The 24,296-nt window shown below is 37.1% G+C and overlaps 1 protein-coding gene across 1 annotated transcript; it reads right to left on the bottom strand.

Moving 5' to 3' along the window:
* Positions 1 to 1,077: 1,077 nt before the first annotated feature.
* Positions 1,078 to 13,291, bottom strand: GDAP1 (ganglioside induced differentiation associated protein 1). Its single transcript, XM_084508866.1, has 6 exons — positions 12,995 to 13,291; positions 12,503 to 12,695; positions 11,150 to 11,323; positions 7,777 to 7,871; positions 7,203 to 7,317; positions 1,078 to 4,890 (listed from the first exon to the last, which is right to left on the bottom strand). Exons 1-6 carry the CDS (start codon positions 13,064 to 13,066, stop codon positions 4,508 to 4,510), a joined length of 1,032 nt encoding a protein of 343 aa, XP_084364992.1. The 5' UTR covers positions 13,067 to 13,291; the 3' UTR covers positions 1,078 to 4,507.
* Positions 13,292 to 24,296: the final 11,005 nt, after the last annotated feature.

Genomic DNA, 24,296 nt, shown 5'->3' with positions numbered 1-24,296 from the left:
CAAGATTCTTCCCCAACATCAAGCTTATCCACAGCTTAACTATTTAATGGTGCAACATTTTTAATAGCACATTGAATAATGTACCATGATTATAATTTAGAAATAAAAACAGAAATCAAAATGCTACTGAAGTACTGTATGAGTGAGTTAATAGTATTGTAAGAACTCTGGCTTCTGGAATTTCCTGAGTTTTGCGTGCCTGACTTTCTGACTTGGTATTGCACCAAACCTAAAAATTTCCTTTTAAAGAAAGGAACGAAGAAAAAATATACTTTGGGATTTTTCTACATGCATTTGACTTCCTCAACTCATCTTGTAAATTGCCTAAGTGCAGCTGTACACCTCTTTGTCTAACATGAACTAAACAAAGAGATGAGTTTATTAAGGCAGCCTCAGTAAAGAATAATCAATCATATGCCTTATCGCAGAGCAGTGTTCTCTAGTTAACTAGATCCACTTCATTTCAGCTACTTTGTCTCCTACCATTTCTAATCATCATGAATTAGACAAGGCGTACCAGTCTGCTCTTTAAGTTCTAGTAGCTTGCTCTGAAAATTAAGACTTAAGTCAATAAATACCTTTAAAAATATGATACGCAACAGTGAATATATGACTGTGAATCTGGACAAGGTATTTATACTCTTCCTACTTAACATCCCATCCACTCATTTCTTGTCTGTTTTGACAGAAGCTCTTCTCAGTAAGGGCTCTCTGTATACTTCTGATTCATGCTAACATCAAGGCCACTTCACAGCTGGTCCATAGAACATACCTGCCATAATATCCTCAAACTCAAGCCCTATAAGCAGTCTGATCCTAGGAGCTCTGTTGACTTTCAGCAGGACATTGTTATTTATTCCTTTGCTTAACATGAAGATGATCCAATGCAGATTACTACAGTGCAAAACAAAAACTTATGGCCAGACTACCACTAGCTGGGGCACACTGGTTGGTCTCATTAACAACATCAGTGTAGACACAGCTTATGCGTTTGTCACAATAGGTAACAGAATGGAGCCCCCAGCTTCTGCAACTCAACAATATATGCCAAGAATCAGGGTCACACTCAGAAGGAAAGATTTTTTTAATTTTATTTTTTAACATGGATTAATTGAAAACACAAAAAACACTTGACCTCCTTTAAATAAATAGCTTTTTAACATTATTAAATAGCCTTTGTTGAGCTTCATGCATATACAGGTCAGACAGACAACCAAAGAAAATTAGCATTCTAACTGTTGTTTCCAGATAAATGCAAGTCAATCTGTTGAACACCTTTTAAACTAAAATATCAGAGGCTTCTTTCCTTGGACAGCATCAGACTCCTTGCAGAAATATTGTGTGATCCTCAAATGTGCTGTTTTACTGAAAAAAAGAAGACATAAACCAGTCTAGAAAGTAGTCTTACAATCTATGTTTATTTTGCTGGTCCCACATACAAAGATATGATATGAAATCTATCTGATGCATGATACAAGAACAAATAGCAAATGAAAACCAGAAGATCGTTTGTTGTATCCAGTATAAATAGCATCCAGAGGTACCAGAGCAAAGAAAATCAGACAGGCTGAAAATAAAATTTATAAGCACCACACAAGAGGTACTCTGCACAAAGAGTCATACATAGCATATGTGCCTGTAAATTTCATCCTATTTCAACAAATTTAATCGTGGATAAGCCTTCTGCTGCCACCTGTACAGAAACCAATGTTGCACATTGTTGCACTTCAGGGCAGTGAAAATAAGCAGCCTATCGAATAGAACAGGCCTTTATTGAAAATGGGGACCCAAAATTTTCTCAGTAAGTTTTATCCACACTTATTCTTGCAGACAATAAGTTTAATTGTTACTCAGTGACACCCATTTTACTGTGACCTATCATGTAAACTGTGCCCTCTGTTGGACAATCCTATTTATCCAGTATAGAAACTACTCACAAGCATAAATTATAGATATTAAAGAACTAGCCTGCAGTAGACTGAAGCAGTTGTTTCTAGGCTCTTGAGACACTGCTAGTTTGATGAGGCTGCTCAGATCATCCATCTTACACTGAAATCATTAATATTTTGTTCATGAAAACTTGATGATCCGTAGATCATGCACATCTACGGCATGCCAAAGTGTAGCCCTAGAGGACCACTGACACCTGGTGGTCAATTCAGTCCTTCCCAATAATATCTGCAGATTCTGCAAGCAATGAGCGCTAGCTGAAGTGAAGAGATGACTGGGGTTTGGGGTTTTATTGCATAGAACTATGCAACTTCGTTAATAGCCTGTATCACAGGGCATGGGGCTGGTAGGGTAAACTGAACTAGTACATATTGTGTAAATACGTGTGTTCTGATCTACAATTAACACGTTAAAAAAAAAAAAAAAAAAGAAGGGGAAGGAATAAATGAAATGTAAATTTATCCTTCAGAGAGATGTCACATATAACAAATTTCTCTGTGACTTGATTGGATTATATTTTACAGATGACCTGTCAGAAACACATGCCAAATAAGTTTTACATTACAGGTCTCATTCTGTGTTTATTAATTTAGCGTAATTTGTTGGTTACACCTAAACGCAGATGAACTGCAATGTACAAACAAATTCAGTTAAAGCTGCCAGAACATCAATAGTATTGTTGGATTAAACTTGCATGAAGTTTTTCTAATAGGGCAGATTAAAATCAACAAGTCCTTGAAAACAAATGAAATAGAGTTATATAAAACTGACTTATTGATTTAAAAAAAATGCTTCCTAGGTAAGAGTTTCTTATTAATGGAAAGGAGCTATGAGACTTAGGTTTTATTTTGTTAGAGAACTTAAAATATTATAATTTAAAATATTAAATTATAAGTAGGAGTATTCAACAATTTTACCCACTTTGACATTGGCAAGACAGTGAGACTGCCAGGACAGAAACTGCCTCTACTCTCCCCAGCAAACTTGAGTGAAGGTCTTCTTAGTGCTCAAAAGTAATTATAGGGGGTGTCCACAGCTACCAGCATGGGATAGAAAATGCTCTTAGGCCTGTAAGCACTGGTTGCTGACAAGCAAACACCAAAAGCTATGTTTTGCTTGTTGCAGTTATATACAGCTTATAGATATTCTGAGGCTTTCAAATGTTCATCAGAATACAGTAAAATTACTCAACTGCCATCAGAATTTTCAGCCATTCCTAATTGCTTCCTCTCTGCAAAATGATTCAAAGTCTACCTTCCAGTAAATGGGCATCTCTAACTGAAACAGGAGCTCAATTCAAACGTAAAAGAAGTGCCATTACCTACTGAGCAGTGAAAAGATCTAAGTGTTTTTCTATACCTTACCTACAAGACTGTAGCTTCATAAAAAATCTGCAGTACAAATCATCTGCCACCAAACTGACCTATATTTTCATTTATCACCAATACGACAACTCTCCCTAAGTGAACAGATTGCTAAATTAGTTTCACTTTGAATCTAGGCTACCCAACCACGCTGAAACATAGTGAACTATTTTAAATTACTTCTACAAAAGGCGTTGTTGTGCATACCTTATCTTGATGGCTGTGGCACATTGTGAGCAAACGTTTCAGAGGCACATGCAATTAGTAACATAGTTAAGAAGAGTGCAAAAAACAGCCAATGCTCAGAGTGGAAACCAGGTACATGGGACACTACCACGGAGAAAACTGTACCAAGCCACCACAAGAGCAAAAGAGAGAAGGAGCAAATAGGAGTGAAAGCAGGAGATGTGTGCTGGCAGGGCTGGTAGTTGAGCTGAGTATCTGGCTGGGCCAAAAGCTACCCAAAAGACATTTAAAAGACAAGCGTCCGGTTTTTCACACCCATCTGTGTATCAGTGGAAGCCCAGAATCTGCTGACTGCTGATGCTTCTAGAGAATTTCACTCATGTGGCCCACAAATCATTCATGTTTATATGCATATCAGATCTCTTCCTACACTACTGCATGAACATACTATGAAAAAAGTGGCACTACAAGGCTGCTTTGTAACACATTCCTAAAGGTTCAACTGCGAACCAAGACATTCATCAGTACAGAGACACTTAGCTCTGAAGGCACTGAGCCTGTGTTCCACTCAAGTCCTACTCTGAGCATTTAAGCTAAGTGCTGTTTTCAGTGTTTCAACAATGCTGGTTTCTGTACAGTAATGCATTTCACCCACAGTGAAAAGCTGTCACATTGCTGCATATCTATTAAATAAAACATTATAATTAGGTCAGCTAATGAGTAAAGAAGATTGAAACATTAACCACTTCAACACCATCACAGTCCTTATACCTCCTCGTCTAAAAAGAGAATATCTTCTTTCCTTTGTTGTCACCTCATAACATACATTTTCTGCAAATATCTCAGCAATGCCAGTCCAATTATACAACAGCAGGAGATGATTACCGTGTGACAACATTCTAACTCACAGACATAGCCTTTCTCATATGCTTGTATTTTACTGGGGATAGTCTCCTAGTGGGATAGAGATAGAGATGACCTCCACTCACCACTGGGGACAAACAGGTCTAAAAATAATTCTGTCTGGTTCTAATTGACAACATCATGTTGGCAAATCTCTTCCGAAGACACACGAAAGCAAAATAAGCCATTCCCGCCAGCGTGCCGACCAGCAGGGTGGTGCCAAGAACTCTGGGCGCTCTTTTCTTGGCCACTCGAAACGCAGTTGGCAGAACTGCTGAGATTAATATATTGTTGACATGTCCTAAAACTTTGTAAAATGCTTTTCTCTTCACGACACGCTCATAATAGGCTTCCAAGTTGGGCCGTTTTCCATTTCCCCAGTTTCTTCTTGCTAAACCCAGAAACTTAAGCCGATGTAATGTGACAGCAAGTGACACATCTGCCAAACTGAAGAATTCACCACAGAGCCAAGGCTGACTTCCATCTTCTAATTAGAGATAAAACAAAGAATTAGTAGCTGATGGCATACAAACACACACAGAAGCCTGCATGGCCCAAGATTTAGTTTAGTGTTATTTCAGGATGTTAATAAACAACACCAACACTTCAGCTAAGCTATGACGTTAATAATTTAACATTTTACCAGTCTTCTTCCCATTGTTCACACCCCCTCTCCACTATTTATGCAGTAACATAAAGGTTCAGCAGCCTGGCCTAAATTTGTAAAGGAAAAAAAGAGCCACATTTCAGGTTCTTGAATTAACCCCCTTACCAAACACTTATTTTTCTCAATTACATTTCTCAAATCTACATTAAATGTAACAGGAGCGGAAACAGGAGCCGGTTAGCTTTTGCTTAAAAGCTACCATTTGCCTTCAGAATTTATCATCTTGTCCATATAACTCAGCTCTATGGTATTCACTCAACATCTTCTAATTTGCTACAGACTTTTAAGTCAGAAGGAAATGAGTCTGGTGACTAATCTGCACCAAACATATTGGCTCATCGAGAAAACAGTTTGTGTTACCTATCCTTACTTTGTGCCTTTCTTGACCCAAAACCTTGTTGTCTACACTGAAATGTTTGAGAACTGATGGATATTCACACCGTCCACCGTTACTCAGAAGCACAACTGGAGACCCCAGGCTCCCTCTCTAGTCAAAGGAAAGAGGTTAATCTTTCTCAGATGACTCAGAGCCGCACTGCTAGGCAGCATCACACCTCTAATTTCAGTGAGATGATCTGAAGGGGCTTATTTGTACTGATTGTACAGGGAACTTTTGAAACCTAGGATATGAAATTAGGTATCTAGCATAGCTGCCAGTGTGAGTAATCTGCTCTAGCTTAGATCTCAAACAGAACTATGCCATTCCCTCCTCATTTGCAACATTTTTCAGTTTTTCCCACACTGCAGGCCTACAGAACCACTTGCATGAATGTTCACCTGTACCTCTGCAGAAGCAGAGGAACTCTGCAATATCCCTGTCAACCCATTTGCCACTTGAGGAAAGCACACCACAGTACAGCACACCATTGGTATCTATCCTTTTCAACTGGCTATGTAGGTCCGGAAGAAAGAGAGAGTCTGTCCTATTTCGCTGAAAAGGTATTTGGGGATAACCCAGTGTGTTAAGGTGACAGAAAGGAAGACCACAGAAGGTAAGCTGTGTGAAAGAAAGAGGTCTGCAGTGGCAGCAGCAATAACTGAATGAGGGATCTGAGCAGTAAAAGCAGCAGACGCAGAGATTGGCCATCAGCTGACAGAAGCGCTGTTCATAACCCCCTCAAATGTCAATACCTCAGACAAAACTCAAGTATTTAACAGTCATAAGTTTTACTAAATCCTGGGAGCTTGTCAGCTTTCACAAGCTCATCACTATCATACCACTTGACTCACTGGAAAGTTTATTTAACAGAAAAAGCAAGGGGCTGCTGGGAATGGTGACAGACTGTTTGCCAAACAAAATGCTACTATGCTGTGTGAGCTAAACCTCTTTCCACGCCTCTTTAACTGTTGAGTCAGTAGAAAATTTACCCTCGATTTTCAATTGCTGTTTCAAATCTACTGTCTTAATAGTAACCAATAACTGTTACAACAGCTATTTATAAAGCCAAATGCACCGTTATTGATCTGAGCAGATGCAGCTGATATTGATTGCTGCTTCATTCAGCTCCCAGTGAAGCCAGAGGCATTCCTACTGGCTCCACTGGGAACTGTACTAAACTCTCAAAAAGAAGATAACTAATCCTATTTAAACAATATTCAACTTGTATTTAGGTGGATGACAGGTAAGCACCACTGCTTTTCAAGAGGGTGGGGGATTACACCAACAGAGTATTTACACAGGTTGCTAATTCTGCACATGCCACAAATTCCAGCACCCCAAGTCTGTACGGTATTTAAAAAAGGCCTTAATTTTATCTTACTTGTGTTTAACATTAAGATCACAAACATTATAGTATTGAACTGAATCCTACAACTACAACATCAAGAATAACATTTGTAGCTACAGTTTTTCTGGTTTTGTTTACAAATGGCTGCAAAAATTGTGCAGCCAATTATACTCACACTATGCTGAAAACGTGACCAAGCACTAAGACTTCCACTCACTAACAGCAGCAGTAAACTGAACAAGTATTTAAAATCAGTATTGATCTGTTCAGTGAACCTAGATCAGTGTATGCTAAAAGTACCTATCTGGATGCACTAATGACAGTCCTATAATGGTGCTGTCAGCTGGTTTACTCAGTCTTGCCAAACATAAAGATCAAGAGGATTTAGCAAGAATAATTCCTTACCTGGTGTTTCCTCATTTCGTCGCTGCAGTTCAGTCTCAACCTGATCCAAAACTTTCTCCAGTTCATCCAGTATTTTCTTTAGGTATTTTATATTATCGTGATCCAGCAGTTTAGACTAAATATATACAGGTTAGTGTTTTAATCACTGTATAGAGTTTATACTTTTACAAGAGAAACTTCTAAGATACAACAGTACTTAGACATAAAATGTGATTTTCTCTACATAGTCCACTGGATACCATTTGGATACTCATAACAATTCAGATAACACCAAAAAAAAAAAATTAGAGACGTCAGATATTGAGGTCTGCCTCAACCTGCAAGGCACCCAACAACCCAACACAACCGCTGATGTGTACTTACCTCTGAAGTCTGGGGGACCAGTCCAAAACTTCAGCACACACTTGAAGCGTGTAGCTGATTTGGGGGATAGAGTGCTTCACGCCTTGCAGGGTTAAATCACTGCATGACTATACTGGTAATGACAGGTGAAACAAATGTTTGTATCGTGACAGCAAAAATCTCACACTAACAACCTGGTAATAAAGGGGTGGAACACAAAGAGATTTCTTACTTTAAGGCGCTTCTGTTTTGCTATATAGGCATCTTGAAGGTCTGGATTTTCTTCCGCAAGTTTCTTCAACTCTGATTCTGTGTTACTTATTTGGCCTGATACAAAAGACAAAGGAATGGCATTAGATATCCAAATGCACTCATTCTTCAACCCCCAGAAAATAATCGATACTTTGTGTAAAAATATCACACCAAAGAAATGGGAACTGGTGCTTCAGTGAAGCACCCTTGCCAAGCTGGGATTCAGAAACATCACTGTTTGGAAAACTTAACTGCTGCCTGCATTGACCCCACCAAACCTTCTGCTCATCAGTTTGCAATAAGCTTTATAAAGTGGTGATCTGTCAGGCAACAGCAGAACTCGTGTTATTATTTTTATCTTATTCAGATAAAATAATTTTGCTGCAAACAACTATGTTAAATCCCTGAAATTCTACTACAAATACCCCATGTCTCTGATTTATTTTTTTTTTTTGCCTCAATTCCTGGGTTCCCAACATACTTTTGATGCTGTAAATACACAGACAGGCCCATAGTGAGATTTTCAATAATGCCACTGCAAGTCATGTGCACAACTCCACAACAAAAGCCTAAATGCTATTGAATACGGAACTAATATGTTTTCAGTCAGTTAAAATATGACACCTAAATTCATAGATTTTGGAAATGTTTATTAGGGAGTATATGGATACACTAGAAAAATATTCATTACATGGTTTAAAGAAATAAAGCTGTTAAAAATTTAGGTAATTTTATTGGTTTCTGTTACACATGTATAGCATTTTCTCTCCTGAATTTTTGCTTTGCTTGAAAATGACATACTTGCAAGCCTAGGGCATCAAAAGATGCATAAGAAGTTATCTCCTAAAAATAAATATTTCTAGTAATAAACTGAGAACAGAATAATTATAGGGCATGAATCACCTCTTCCTTGTACATGGTAATTAAGATTAGTTCCAATTAAATCTTTTAAATTGAACTGATAAAAACTTCTTTCTACAGAATAATGAACTCACTGTTTTATACATTCTTTGTTTCAGCCTGATGTGACTGGGAAAGCCATCTTTCAACACAGTATATGAAAAAGTTGAAGGATTTCATCACACAACTAAAGCCTTCTATATGCAATTAATTACTTAATTGAATTTGGTATGCACAAACAATATATAACTGGCTGATGGGTTATTATATCTAGCACTTTGAAAAAGATCAGCTTTTCAAAGCTGAAAACTAAACCATCTGGGAAAAGTTTGAACAAGCAATGAGACTGAACAATGGAATTATTTAGGAACATCTATGTGCTATTCACACAACGCCTGAAATCAAAAAAGTAGGCTTTGCTTTAAACATAAAATGATATGAACACTTCCCTATTTAGGCAAGCATTAATTTTATCTCCACCAACATAAATGCATGCATATATGTGCCTGTGAACTGAAAACAGTTAAAACCAACTAGAAGCAAGAAGGGAAAGCACACATGTTGACAGAACAAAAGTCAACATTGGAAAATGAACTGTAATAATGGCACTATTACCATGTGAAAACAGAAAAACTATCAATAATGCCTATGAGTAAATCAGAATTGCTCAGTAAACAGCTATCATCCACATTTGGGGTGCAGGGAGAAGTACACTGATATGATAATTCACATTACTTCAGTAAAAAAAGAATGCTAACTATGCTTACTGAAATTACCTATTCAAGACCAAACCAGATACTTTCTATACACATTTTACTTTTAAATAGACATTGATAATTGGAACAGCAACACTGACTTTTGAAATACTCAAGAAGTTTCCAGCAGACAAAAAAGAAACTAATATTGTGATAATATTTTATAAAGGATAACCCATGTAACTACAAGGAGAAACAATCATACGACTTCTGACAAAATAATGGGGTGGCTGATAGGAGAACTGACTTGCTGAAAATTTTATGGAGGAGGATAACAGTTTGTTGGAAATGGAGTTTCTAAAGCTCACACAGCATCTTCTGTGATGTTATAAATTTGGTTATATTTAAAAGTATCTGCAGTCTTTGACTTTGTTCTATGGAGCATTCTAGAATATAATACAAAAAATCATCATCAGACTGACCACTGACTGACAAAAAAAAAAATCAGATCTCAAACCATAGCCGCAAACAGGGAATCACTATCCAGTGGAGTTCTCAAGATGAAATTTCATGTCTGTTTAGAACTATTCGGTTCTTTTCTTAATTCTTATGAGGGAACATAAAAGTGTTAATTAAAAGTCTGCCATAGTATTAAGATGAGCAGGAACATAATTTAAGAAAAAACATCACGTGATAGCTAGTAGTTGGACTGGGTGATAACCTGGGCCTAAGAAACCAATACCTGCTTCAATACAATCCAGTACAAAATATAATTTGAAGCAAAAGATGCAGTCCACAAAAGATACAGGTCATGTTTCTTGTAGAGAGAGCAGCAAGTCTGCAAGTAGTTGTGAAAATCTAGGTCATCATTTAACATCAGCTGAACAGGGATTACCCATACAATTCTGTAATACAGTAATAAAACAAGAATAAAAAATTAAATTTTATCTCCTCATTGATACCAAAGGGAACACACTCCAAATTCCAGTTCTGGTGTCCAAACTCAGAAAAAAAAAAATAAAAGATCTGCGAGAACTGAAAGATTGTTTGCCAAGGTTTTTTCTTCTAAGTATCACTGAACTTTTTTTAAAACTAAGTATTTCTGAAAAACACTGGATTTGAATCAGGAGTTCATTTAGGAAGGTTCTCTGTTACTCAGGAAACCAGGCTACAAAACCTGCAGCTATTGCTTCTGCTCATAACATATTTTTCCATGGGAAAATGGTATGTGTAAAAAATTTTACCTCCAGGTAAAATACTGACCCCAGGGAAGTCAAAGGACATTTTACCACTGATTCTATCAGACCTACCCTTCATTCTTTATCCTGGTTCTATATTGCTATGTTATTTGCACACAGGACTTTGGTTTAAATTGTACTTCAACAATTTCCATTTTCCAGATAAACCTAGACTACTTCTTTCCACTGCTTTTCCCTGGAAATTTCTTTATAAGTATAAACAACAAAATCAGAAATTAAAATATTTACAGCTGTCACAGCTGTCATTTTCTGCTATGCACAAGAAACGTATTTTCCAGCATTAGAAAAATTAATTTCATACACACGTCAAAAATGACACACCTTTTCCATTTCCAAATCATAAGACTACAAAATCAATAAAAAGTATATGCAAAAGTTATCTAGAACTGCAGTATTAAAATCAGAGATACGTGCTCAATATATTCTGCTGAAAACACAAGATGAATGTAATCCAACATCTTACTAAATGACATGCATTCAGATCTATACCAGTACATACTACGAATTCTGCTTGTAGCATAGGCTGGAATCATGGAGTCCACGGTTAACTCGGGGTGGAGGATGCAGCCATGTGTGTAGGCGTCCATAGGCAAGGAATCTAAAAGCTCTCTGTAGTGTTGCACCCTCGGATAATACATGCTCCCTTCTTCTGGCATTAATCTTGGCACTTCCTCTACAATACAGTTACAAAATAAAAGTTAGGAAAGAATCATGCAACTGATCAAAAGTCTTCCAACATGACCTCAGTTAGTTCAACTAGCACAAATGACACAGCCATCAAGAGCTTCTCTCTTCCCCAGTGTCATTCAATAGTGTTATCTGGGCTCAGCAAAATGTATATTATGCAATGCTTTATTTTAACCATTGAATAATTCTATACCTTTGCAGCAACCCACATAAGCATGTATTTAAGAGGCCTTCAAACCAGGGAATTCAGCATGGATGTTGTACTTCTAGAGTTCAGCCCTCTCACAATATGGGTTCTGATAAGCTACTATGCCTGAAACATTACAACAAAATGCTGTAAAAACTGAGGTACAGGAATCCCACTCAAAACTTCATAGTAAGTTTTACTCCTGCACACCACTGAGTTTTACCCTATCCTCAGTCTACCTTGGCCCTGCCTCCTCATTTGAGCAAAATGCCAGTATAAAATGCATATCATGTTGGCCTAACAGTGAAATTTTCTTCATTCCTTAGGAATCATAGCAGAAGCCAAAACCCCTGAAACACAAACTGTCACCTCTTCACACCTCAAATAATACGAGTCTGCATTTTCTTAAAAATTGAGCAATACAGACACAAAGAATTTCAAAAGCAATCACTTACAAGAATTTTCTCCCTACATTTTTTTAAATATATTTATTCCATTTTTGGCTCCAAAAATAATTGACTTGTTCTACTTTTTTTTTTCCCCAAGATTTTTCTGGAATTAAATAGTAGTGTAAATTATCCTTTTTTTTTTTTTTTTTTTCTTGCTGAAAAGCAGGGTCTGTCTGACAATGGCTGGCACTGTGCAACATTATTTTCAGTGGCGGCCTGAGTACAGAATTAGCACAGCACTGTGCTGTCATTTTATCGGTGTCTCTGTGCCACCAGAACAGGTAAGAATGACAGAGGCGTTTCTTTGAAACATTGCTTCTTGTGAAGGTACCACAAGGTCATGCTCAGTTGGTTTGAAATGAAGGTGTTTTTATCCTTACCACCAGCTACCAGAACAGCCCATTTACCTGTGGGATCATAAACATTTTGTGTTCATGAACAAAACAAACACGAAGTGATACAGAACTGACTCTGACACTGCTGCAAAATACATGGGAAAGATGATGCATTGAAACGTCTTTACGATTACCATCTACAAAGGTTGCTTCAAGGTAATCGATAATCTGGGTGGCCTCACAAATGATATTTTCCCCGTGGATAAGGACAGGCACTTCTCCAGACGAATTTAAACGCATGAACCACGGCTCATTGTGCTCGCTCAGGGGCAGATTTACGTCGTGTTCTTCACACTTGAGGGCTTTCTCTGCGATTGCCAAGCGCACCTGAAAAGGCATTGTCAGAGAATCAGGCAATATCCCGGGCTGGAAGGGACCCACAGGGATCATGGAGTCCAACTCCTGGACCACCCAAAACCCAGTCCATGTGTCTGAGAGCGCTGTCCAGACGCTCCTTGAGCTCCAGCAGCTCGGGGCCGTGACCGCTGCCCTGAGGAGCCCATCCCAAAGCCGGGCCCTGCCGGGCCCCTCCCTCAGCCCGCCGCGCCCCGGCCCGCCCGCAGCCGCCTTCCCCTCACCGCGCGGCTTCGGCAAATGGAGGCGGCTTTGAGCCCCTCTCGCCTCACCTTCTGCGAGGAGAAGGACTGCGTCCAGTGGTACAGCACCAGCGGCGCCGCCGCCCCGCCGGGCCCCGCCATCCCCGGCCGCCGCTCTGGGAGCCGAGCGGGCGGCGGCACGGCACGGCACGGCACGCTGCGCAGCGCCGGGCGGGGCAGGAGACCAGGGCCTGCTCCTGGAAATCAAACGAAACGGGAAATTAAACGAAAGGGGAAATTAAACGAAAGGGGCTGCAAGCGGGGGGGGGGGGAGGAGGGTAACGGGGGTGCTGCTCGCCCCCAGCCGGCCCCTGGCTGCGGGGAAGCCACCCGCCCGCCCGAGGGAGGCGCCGAAAGATGGAGGAGCAGGTTAAAAGGTCACAGGGCGTTTTTTAAAATCTTTTTTTTTTTTTTTTCTTGAACAGGTATTTTCACCGTGAATGTCAAGAACAATGGCATCATGCTCTCCGGAAAAAAAAAAAAAAAAGTTACCAGAAAACAGCTCCTGAATCAGAACCTGTGGGTATACATACTCCATTGCCAAATGCACATCGCTTGTAGCCATAGCAAGAAGAAGTAAAAATGCAGAATAATACACATTGTTTTTGTCTCCAGCGGTGTCATTTCAATGGCAAGAGACAAGGCTTGTCTATTTTATTTTTTTTTTTTTGACACCATCAAGGAAAATTGAACTGGGGTGGGGGGGGTGAGGGGAAGAGGGTACATGAAGTAATGTCCTGTAAAGCATTTGATTTAAACAAACAAACAAACACAGCTTCCAAAACAAACAAAAACACAAACAAAAAACACTTCTTCTATATCTCACCCCACCCTGTAGACAGCTCAGGGGGTACAGTTGCTGATCACGTCTCAGGGATGAGGCCTGCACTACCTGCTGTGTCAGGGTGGCAAGGCAGCAAGGAGAGCCGGTGGGGCCATGCAGAGGAACACTTTTTGCTTTCCTTCACCCTCACCATCGGGGCAGCAGGAAAGGTGACAGCATCAGGTGAGCCCAAGGAACCCACGCACACGATCAGTTTCTGTGTACCTGATGAATCCTGCAGGTAGCAACCCAAACTGAGCAGTACGTTGAGAGCTACGTTATGACAAGGAGTACATTTGATTTTATGGGAAATTTTAGCTAACGTTAATCAAGGAAATTAATTTAAATCACTAAAGGAGACAATTTAATAGACAAATCTTATACATCAAAAGGGATGATCATAGGAAGATTTAGAGGCCTAAATTTGCAGAAAGTGACGCCTATGGCTATTTTATTAAGGTTATCACATCAACCACATGCAAGTGCTCTGCAATCAAGTATGAATTCTTTATTACAACATTCTAAAATATATATTTTATTAGTTAACATTGGGGGCAAATGTAAGCCTACTATCTTGGGAAAGGAGCTCAGAAGTAATATAATAACTATAATAACTGACATATCCATGTATGCAGCAAGATTTCCCCTTATGGGGCCATTAAAGCTTAGATCAGAAAGTGCTAAACCTCTTTAATTAAATATACATTAAAAGTAGTTCAATACTTTACCTTCCCAAATAAATAACATTTAAAACAAATTAAAATTAATTTGTAAGGAACCACGAAATGACAAATAACAGCAAAGATTTCATTTTATTTAGATTTTAATAAAATGTTTTGCATTGTGTTCTCACATCCAAACATTTCAAAATTATACACCTTACGTATTTCATAACTAACACCAACACAGGAAGCTGGTAATGTTCCCACAGAATATCTATTATATTTTTGATTAAACAACATCTGCGTCTTAAAATTTGAAGATTTCTATGCCAGTTTTTGTAGGAGAATCCATTGGGGAAGGAAAAAATAAAATAAAAAATAAAAAAGTTTCTTTGGCATATTTGAAAAAGACAAGAATCCAAAACTAATTACGCATTCAATTTAGCATGTGCAATCATAATCAGATACTTCTTTTCCCTTAAATCCAGTCATAGCTATAGCTATGAAATACCACCAGTGTATCCATGTTTATATTCATGGCTTGCATAAACAACACTTAAGGTTAAGAACCCCTTCGGATATGCCAATAGATACAGAAATGCTATTAAAGGTGGAGTCAGACCTGGTGGTTATGTCAGAGGTCGCTGAAAGAGCAGGCATACGTACATACCTTGCGGTCAGGAGTGCTTGCGGTGGGCTCCCTCCTCCCCATAACTTGCAAGAAGCTGTTTTCAGAACTGACCACAAGAGGCCTCCCTTTTCTAAAAATAGGAAGCAAAGCAAATTCTCCCTTTTGAGATGCTTAGGAAGAAATGTGGTTGATGCCTTTTCATTCTGAATAAACACATGCCTATCCACGTATGTTTTCTCCTAAACCCCTAAAACTTCTAATGCATGAATAAAAGTGAGCAGAAGTGCCAGATAATGAAAAGGCTCAAAGCATCTTGAAAAACCTTAATCCAAATACATTTATATAGACTTCCCCAAAACTATACAGAATCAAAAGTAAAGTTAGTTTCTGTTAGGGTCCTTTTTAATGTGTGAATGCAATGATTACAAAAGCAGCACAAAGCACAAAAACATAAAACTGCACATCTCGTTGGCATTTTAGCACTTTGTCATTGAAAGCAGTCTGTTGGCATTGTGTGTTAAATCACTTTTCTTTCCATACTGATATTCTTGCCCTGTTTCTCTACATGGCCTCTCATGGGCCTTCTTTTTAGCATTTTGCATTTCTTTATTTTATATCTGTATACATACAAAAAATATATATATAGAAATGTTTATTTCTACACACACTTCTATAAGGTTTTTATAGAAGGTTTTTATTTATACACACACTTCTATAAGGTTTTTCGTGCCTCTATTTTTACATCATGGGAAAAAAAAAAAAAAAAAAAAAAAAGTAATATACACAGATACTACCAATAGATAAGCAGTACCAAAAATCAATTGAAGTTGCAGCTGTATAAATTAGGTCAAAGATCTGGAAATCAGTATTCTGGTTTTCTTCCTTATTTTAGCACCCCATGATATTGTCAGGAAACAACTAGGCCATATGTGAAATGATTGATGCAAGTAAACAAAATGATCAGTTCTTTGTACAGATTCAAAGCCAAGTTTGATTTGTTTACAGAAATACATATTTACGTATTTGTCCTTCTTTTCTATGCAGACATAGCCATTATAGGTGAAAATTAGCTGGAATCTGCATGTGCATCGCTAGCAGAATCATTGGTTCAGACCCAGCCACAGAACTGGTCTAACTAAAAGTGTTGCAGGAGTTAATACTGGTTGGGAAAATAAGATGGATTCTATTCTGAACCTTCTGTCATCAATATTTATTGGGCTAAATCCCAGTTGCAGACTCTGCATTACTGGCAATGACATAAGTTAAAAAGAGCAGAGCATTAAATTCAAATACGCAGGTGAGATTTAATATTGACACAAGAAATGTCTTTAATATTTTTATATGACTGATGAATGACTTTTATATGACTTTTAATATGACTGATAAATTAGATATGCAGCTATTTAGAAACAGTGAGAGCACAGAGCAAAGTTACATCCCGACAGCCACAGTTCAGATATCTGTGCCCTAATGTAACTGTGTATAAAACCATGGAAGGGTGCCAACCTAAGTAATCCTAGATAGTTCATGCATATTCTTAAGAAATATAATTACTGAGTTACCAATTTACATCCAACAAAATCCAGCTATCTATAGAACTTATTTACTCACTTTCAAAGTTACTTGCCATATCATACTAGGTTTTCTTCAGGGTGTTCACCATAACATTCTGCTGAATTTTTCCCTAAATGAATGTTCCATGCAGAAGTTTCAAATATTGACACTTCAGAAATACTGCTTAATAACGTGTTTTTTTTTTTTCTTTATAAAATTATTGTTAGTAGTTATACAGAAAGCCTATTACAAAATAATTAGTAGTGACTGCAGACATTTCTAATTCTTGAGATACAATAAAAATTGTCATTGTTCTAACACTTTAAGAACTTCCACAGTTTTAATGATTGTAATCAGTTTTCCTGAAACATCAGGCTTTTTAAACAAGGACAGAAATACATTTAATATATTTCCTTGGAGTACAAAACTTCTTAAAAACATAACTTCTTAAGAATAAAGCTTAAAATGTTGGTATTATCATTACAGCTTTATCCAATACAAACTATATCTTCAAATTATAAAATCTCTTAGCCAAATTCAAAAGATCAAAAGCTATAAACATACTTTGTGCTTCTTGTCTCTGTGCATACATGTAATATGCTGGCTAAGGAACTTAATAGTTCCCCAGGAACCGAGGAACAGTTCTGCAAATAATTCCATATGCTCAACTTTTCTCACATCAACTTAAATGTCACTACTCGCCTGAGTAAAAATTCTATTAAAATGTTCTCCTGTGCTCCGAATCTCTGTGAGGAGCATCCAGGTGTGGATTTATATTCTGTTTTTAATGTAACAGTGATGACAGTTTGTTGAGCAAAGACTGACATCATGTTACATAATGGCACAGCACTGTCTAGCACACTGGGTTTTGGCTGCCCATTAAAAAATTTTACATACTAACAGCACAAATAGTGAATAATAATATAAATAGTATATAGTATAGTATAAATACAAAATAGTATCTTACACCTAATACCTGTGGCCAAGAACAGAACATTCAACTCTGAGCTAGTAAAATAGATTATTTAGTTGCTGAAACAAGGTCCACTAAAGTTAGTGGGGTGATCCGTAATGACTTCAGTGGGTCATATAACAGGTCTTAGGCCTGTTCAAATTCTACTACAACCATGCTGCAAAACTGGAAGATCCCCTAGCTGGGATGACAACCAACCAAAGAGAACCTTAAGGAAATCTGAAGGGTCTGAAATAAGCCCAAAGTTTTAGCATTTTCAAAAATTTCTAAAAAAAATTTGTCACATTTTTTATTGAAACTATGGTAACAAAGCTCCTAATTGAACTTATAGAAAGAGCTTAAATCAAACATTTGATCTTTTTCAGCCAGTTGGCTGAAAAAATAGTTTGGCTCACAAAAAATAGTTTTAAAAAAATAGTTTTTTTTGTGAGTTTTGGCTCACAAAAATAGTTTTAAAATACTTTAAAGAGTTATCATATACATTTCCATTGTCAAATAAAAAGATAGCTGACACTGCAGAAGTGCCATTACTTAAAACGACATTAATTGTTAAGAAAACATTAAAAAATACAGTTTTTAAATAAGGAAATTCTTATTTCTTCAACCTCAATTCTTGATGTTTGTTCATTACCTTCAGACCAGCCTGGACTTAAAAAAAAAAAAAAAAAAAAAATGCTAAGGGGAAAATATTTCTGTTGGCATCTCACTTCAGGAGACAGTCAGACACTCATGTTAGATGGGAATAAGAAAAAGTGTTTTTAAGAGCTTAGGTCACCCTCTGTTCTGGAGAGGAACACCAGAACAGGAACAATAACAGGGGCTGTCCTGTGCTACACCAGAGCTGCCCCATGACACCCAGGGATTCTATGTCTCAGCATCGGGGCAGGCAGAGCAGTCCTGCTCAGGATTTCTCATGTAGGGGCAGAGGCCATAAGCATGGATAGAGTGTTTTCCCTTTCAGAGCAACATTTTTATTTTTTTAAACTAAAGCACATAAACTATGCATGTGTTTTAGCATCTTTGCACAATTATAGTATGACAGACAAAAAGAAAACTACAACGGTCAATTATGATATTATAAACTTACTATATTTACTGTATTTTGAAAAGCTGAAGAAATTTTCATCATGTTCGACTTCTCTATATCCAGCCAACTGGAATTTTTATTCCTGATATTTCCCAGTGGAGGGCCCTGTGCACGCATGACTTACAGTAGCACCAGCTCTCATTTCTATGCTTGACAAAGGGAGACTCAGAGTTCCTGTTACACAACCTCCATTCTCCTCTGCCAGACAGCAGAATCCCATTTTGTTAGGCCTTTGGACAGATTTAGATTTCTTCTCCTGATTTTTCTTCATAGTAACAAAATTGCTACTCCGTATTTGATTGATAATAGTTCCTTGAGGTTTTCAGCCCCTTGCCGAGTGTTGATGAAAATGCACAAAAGAATTGAATTGTTAGGTGAGACTATTTAATAAACCCCTGAGTCCTGATCCAAAAAGGACTATATTCCACTCTAATTTATAGAGTCTAATATATATATATATATATATATTTAGTCTGTAGGTGAGTCTTATTTCTAAAACATCTCTCAGTTTAGTAATCAAGTGTGTTTTGGGTGTACTGAATAGCAAGAAAAGGTCAACTCTAATGCTTTATGGACAAAGGTATTTTGTGGCACCCGGGTATTTCCAGTGAAGTTAACTCCAATGTGAGTAATAATCATTTAAGAAATTGGGATTTTTTCATTTGGTTGTTATAAACTATCTATGCCACTTAAAATGTCAATTTTTCAATGCTTGAAATAAAAGAGCAGCAGAATATAAAATATGGCTAGACAAATTCATTACCAAACAGCACACACAATATTCACCTACCTCCTCTTGTAAGCAAGACCCTCATTTGTGAAAGTATAAATAGGACAAGATACAGTCTTGGGCAGCAATAGATCTGGGCACTGAATAGCTGTCTATGTTCTTTTGGCACTAGCTGAAACATGCTGGCATGATTTTTTCTTAACTGCATAACGTCACTCACAAATAGAGAACAAATACCAGAACTACTGCTCTGAAAACACACTTCCTTCATCATATTTATCTCAATGAGATTTTCATAAGGAAAATAGATGTAGTGTATTATTGCCAGCTGATGGAACATGTATAAAAATGCACTTGCATTTACCGAGTTATCTGACACACACACACACACACAAACAAAAAAAAAGCTATATAGAGAAAGGGATGAATTTAAATCCTGTGTGTAACTGATACAAATAAAAGCATGAAGTTGTCTCCGTGCCCTGTGCAAGTGTAGAGAAGTGAGTGCAGCAGGTGATGGTATGTGTCTGAAATAACAAACCCTTTCCACTAACACCCGAGCTAGTATACAGGGTGGCCAGGCAAAGTCCAAACTGAGAAGCTGAAACTAGCTTTTCCAATTTTACAGAGATGCATAAGTCTGGGGAGGTGGGAATGCACCATGCCTCAATTTAATTCCTGTCATTTCAAAGTCCTCATAATAAAATACATATTAAAAAAAATAAAAGCTGTATTAATAGATATGTTCATAGTCATAGTCTATATTAATAGGTGTGCTCATAGTCAGTCCATAGTCAATATGGACAGAGCTTAGGGAAAAGAAAGAACATCCTTTTGGCCCAGGGGGGATAATCTATATTTTGAAGATGAAGAAATGAACACATCCTTCTCTTAGACTTGAATAATTAAAATTTAACCTCTAATGAGTGAGATAGGCCACCATCATAGACCTTGAAAGCTATCACAATTTATTGTAATATAATGCACAAAATGAGAAATAACTGGAACAAATGGGGGGGAGGGGGAGATGATGAGGGGTGTCTTTAATCTTAGCCTCTGACCTCAAGTTAGAGTACATATTAATTCCAATTTTGACATTGTGTACAACCTAAGACAGTTAAACAAAGAGCTATTTTTCAGTCCACCTTTCCTCCCTTACAAAAGCTTCATGCTTCACTGGTTCCAAGTCACTCAAAAACATAATCAAGTTAACGTGAAAAGGGAGTCCAACAAGAACAGGCTCACATCTTGGAGCAGTGTTTTATACTGTGATTAAATTTGCATTCCCCCTAAATTGTGTTTTGTTTGAACTCTCTGGCTTGAGATCCTGTTTGCTCCTGTTTTCTTGATGTCAACTTCTTCACTGCAGAAGATCCCTCCTAACTGCAGCTGTATTTGTAAATGTTTCATCAAAGACCCTGAATGTCTGGTAACCAGCAGACCTGTTGGGTGCTACAAATGTGATCTGGGTCTATCTCAGGGGAAGAACAGCATGACCATATTTATTGCTGATGCTATTCTGGGGGCCCTATGACATTCTTCTCCCCTCTGGCTGAGAAATGCTCACCCGTTCATCTTTCAACACTCACTCCAAGCATGACAGGATGAAATAAAACAAAATTTACTGGTAGCAAACTTACTTGCATATTGAAGACTTATATTTTAATAACTTTATTATACACACACATATGCATATTTCAATAATAGTGTTAAATATTTTGTGCTCTAAGTAGGTTGGACACTTAGGTTAAATTGAAAAGAAAAGGGAAAGGGAAAGGGAAAGGGAAAGGGAAAGGGAAAGGGAAAGGGAAAGGGAAAGGGAAAGGGAAAGGGAAAGGGAAAGGGAAAGGGAAAGGGAAAGGGAAAGGGAAAGGGAAAGGGAAAGGGAAAGGGAAAGGGAAAGGGAAAGGGAAAGGGAAAGGGAAAGGGAAAGGGAAAGGGAAAGGGAAAGGGAAAGGGAAAGGGAAAGGGAAAGGGAAAGGGAAAGGGAAAGGGAAAGGGAAAGGGAAAGGGAAAGGGAAAGGGAAAGGGAAAGGGAAAGGGAAAGGAAGTTGTTATAAGATAAAGAAAAGTGGTATTATATAAAATAATTCAGATTAGTGTAAAGGCAGAAGCTATGTGTTGCCACAAATTAGAACTTGGTGGGAACTACAAATTACTGTCATATGATGTAAAGCTAGTCAATTGTCACCAAGACCCACTTAACTATTTTACCAAGGTCTGCTGCGGAGGCACAACACAATAACTGAAGCTGTTCTCAGTGCCTCAAAATGTGGATTATCTCTCCCCAAAACCACAAAAACAGTGAAAAAAAATGCATTCCTGGAAGCAGTCGTGCATGTAGGATCACCTCTTCCTACCCGAGACAAGCAGGTTTTACATACACAAAGCCAGTTTGTAACCAGTAGAAAGAGTAAGACACTTCCCATGATTGATTAAACCTAGCCTAGCGTAAAATCTATACTACATTTTGTAATAGGTAAAAAAATAAAAAAAAAAGAATAATAAAAAAAAAAAGAACTCCAAATTAAAATGATACACACACTTTTCACACTTGAAATGTTATCATTTTGTCAATCTTAATATATTTAAACAAACCAAACAAAAATAAAATAAAATCCAGAAACATGCCAGGAAGGATAACAATATTTTTCTCCTCTTAGGTCTATGCAAACACATTTTCAGCATTGAAACTGGAAAAATCACAAATTTACATAGTGCTTAATTCATTCACTTTCTGGAGACTGAAATTTTCTGTAGGAAGTACCTGATGCCAAGTATCTTCAAAAATAGCTAAAATTTTCAAAATATTTCACTGGCCTCAATTCTCCAAATATGCTAACCAACCAGCTGTTAAAAAAATCAGCTCTCATTAAAAGTTTCATAAGTTAGTCAAAAAACTACAGTCTCAATCTTACACAAAAACAAAACTACATTCCTCTATATATGAAAAAAAAAAAAAAAAAAAATCACTGCCCCTCTGCTTCTAGCTATGGCATGCCTTATTTCAGAACCCCTGCCCTCCAGCTCTGTTACATTTTTGGTTTTCATGGGAGACCCTCATATAAGCAAAACAACATGGTTAAACAAGGGTAAATTAATAAATAAATAAATTTGCAATGATGTCATGGGAAGCAAGTGAATTTCAAAATTAATTTTAGTTCTCAAGTCAACTGAAATAACTGATAGACAGGCCTCTCAGTTGATTGTTTGTTTTATCTAAATTTCACCCAGCTAAATGGACACAGACAAATTTGAGAATAAACTACAACATGAATTAAGGCGATCTCTACCATGGACTCCATAATAAAGCTGGTCATACACACACCTACAAGTGAAAGATTTAATTATAAACACATGCCTAACTTAATATAGCTCATTATTCTGTAAATCAAATACATATTTATTATGTGTTCAGACTACTTCAAAACATAATAGAACATCATATAATTGCCTCTCAAGCATACTGTATTAATGGGAAAATATGCATTCTATGATCAGAGCAAACATCATCAGAGAAAGGACATTTTTCTATTCTGTATGAAACTTAAGATTAAATTTCTCCATTAAGTACTGAATACCATCATTGTTGGGTTACAAAATTTCAAATAATGGTTTCTGTTTCATAAAGGAAATCTTCTGCAGCAAGATCTTAAACTTTAACATAAAAGGATTTTCTTTCCTGTGACTACTGTATTTATTAAAGGTTGATGCTTTGATACAGAACATTAGAAAACATGTTATAGACCAAAAGAAAAAAAAATAAAAGTTAACATCATACAAAATTAAGTTTCAAAACCCTCTCAATCATGCAGTGCATCTTTAGAGAAATAGTAATGCAAACAGCAATTTGTCCAATGTCCAACTAATGCTTGCAAGAAACAGATAAATGTAACCTATTCATAAGCAGAGCTGCAAATATGAATTCATGTGACTTCACCTAAAGAAGAGGCTGATTAGGCTAATTACGATACAGTAGCCACTGCAATATTTTTTGCACGTAAAATTAAACTTCAAATCATGTTTAAATGTTTAACTTGCATGTTAGCTTTGATGAAAACATTTTTTTTTCCCCTGGATGAACATTAATAAGCAAAAAAAAAGATGGATAAGCAAAAGAAACATATAAGTAAAGTACATTTATAAACTCATGCATAACCCACATCTGTTACTCTTTCACTGTTTTATCAAAAATCAGCTAGATTAAGCTATATTATCCTCACCAAAATTTGAGCAGATTGAGGGAGTGGTTTTCTATTAAAAGTCCTTGCAATGTGGCTGCTCAGCCATGCGGAGCCCTAGGAATGTTCAAGAAAGATTCCTTTATAGAGAACTTTGTTAACAGAAACATATCTCAAAAGGGACTACATAGTGCATAAAATATCCTTATTATATAGATCAATCAAACAGCTTTTGCCTTGCTGGCAGCATTTACATTTTGTTCTCCAATACTTTCTCAAAAAAAAAAAAAAAAAAAAAGAAAGAAAAAAAAAGTTTTACCTGTAACTTTTTTTCAGAATGGCAACGATTTTCAATCCATTTCACAGTTGGATTCACTCAAAAGAAAAGGAACACAATTTTACATAGAATTAATCAGCTATCAAATGCATGAAAAGCACAAACACACATTCATTGGTCAAATGTAACAGCTGATTTCTTCTGCTCCAGCCTGGCATAAACTAGGCTGCATAAGCAGAGCCATAAATGTTCCTTTTAACATTGTTTTAAAGCTAACTTTACAATGTAAAATTAGAGATATTAGATAATATGATATTAGATCATATCTAATTGTTATTTTAACATTAATCTATTACTTTTAACAAAGATAGAAAAACACATTTTAATTTTTATAATAATAATAATAAGGAAATT

Source organism: Aythya ferina (assembly GCF_964211825.1).
Source record: "Aythya ferina genome assembly, chromosome: 2".
In the NCBI taxonomy this organism is placed as follows: domain Eukaryota; kingdom Metazoa; phylum Chordata; class Aves; order Anseriformes; family Anatidae; genus Aythya; species Aythya ferina.
The sequence above is the reverse complement of the archived record's forward strand: the minus strand, read 5'-3'. Positions and strand labels throughout refer to the sequence as shown.

Bases quoted from the DNA above. Each gene is read 5' to 3' on its own strand.
- GDAP1 (XM_084508866.1), bottom strand. From the start codon at position 13,066: ATGGCGGGGCCCGGCGGGGCGGCGGCGCCGCTGGTGCTGTACCACTGG. The intron at 11,324-12,502 runs GTAATCGTAAAG...ACTGTATTGTAG, and splicing joins TGAAGCAACCTTTGTAGATG to AGGAAGTGCCAAGATTAATG. The intron at 4,891-7,202 runs GTAAGGAATTAT...ATCTCTAATTAG, and splicing joins ACGAAATGAGGAAACACCAG to AAGATGGAAGTCAGCCTTGG.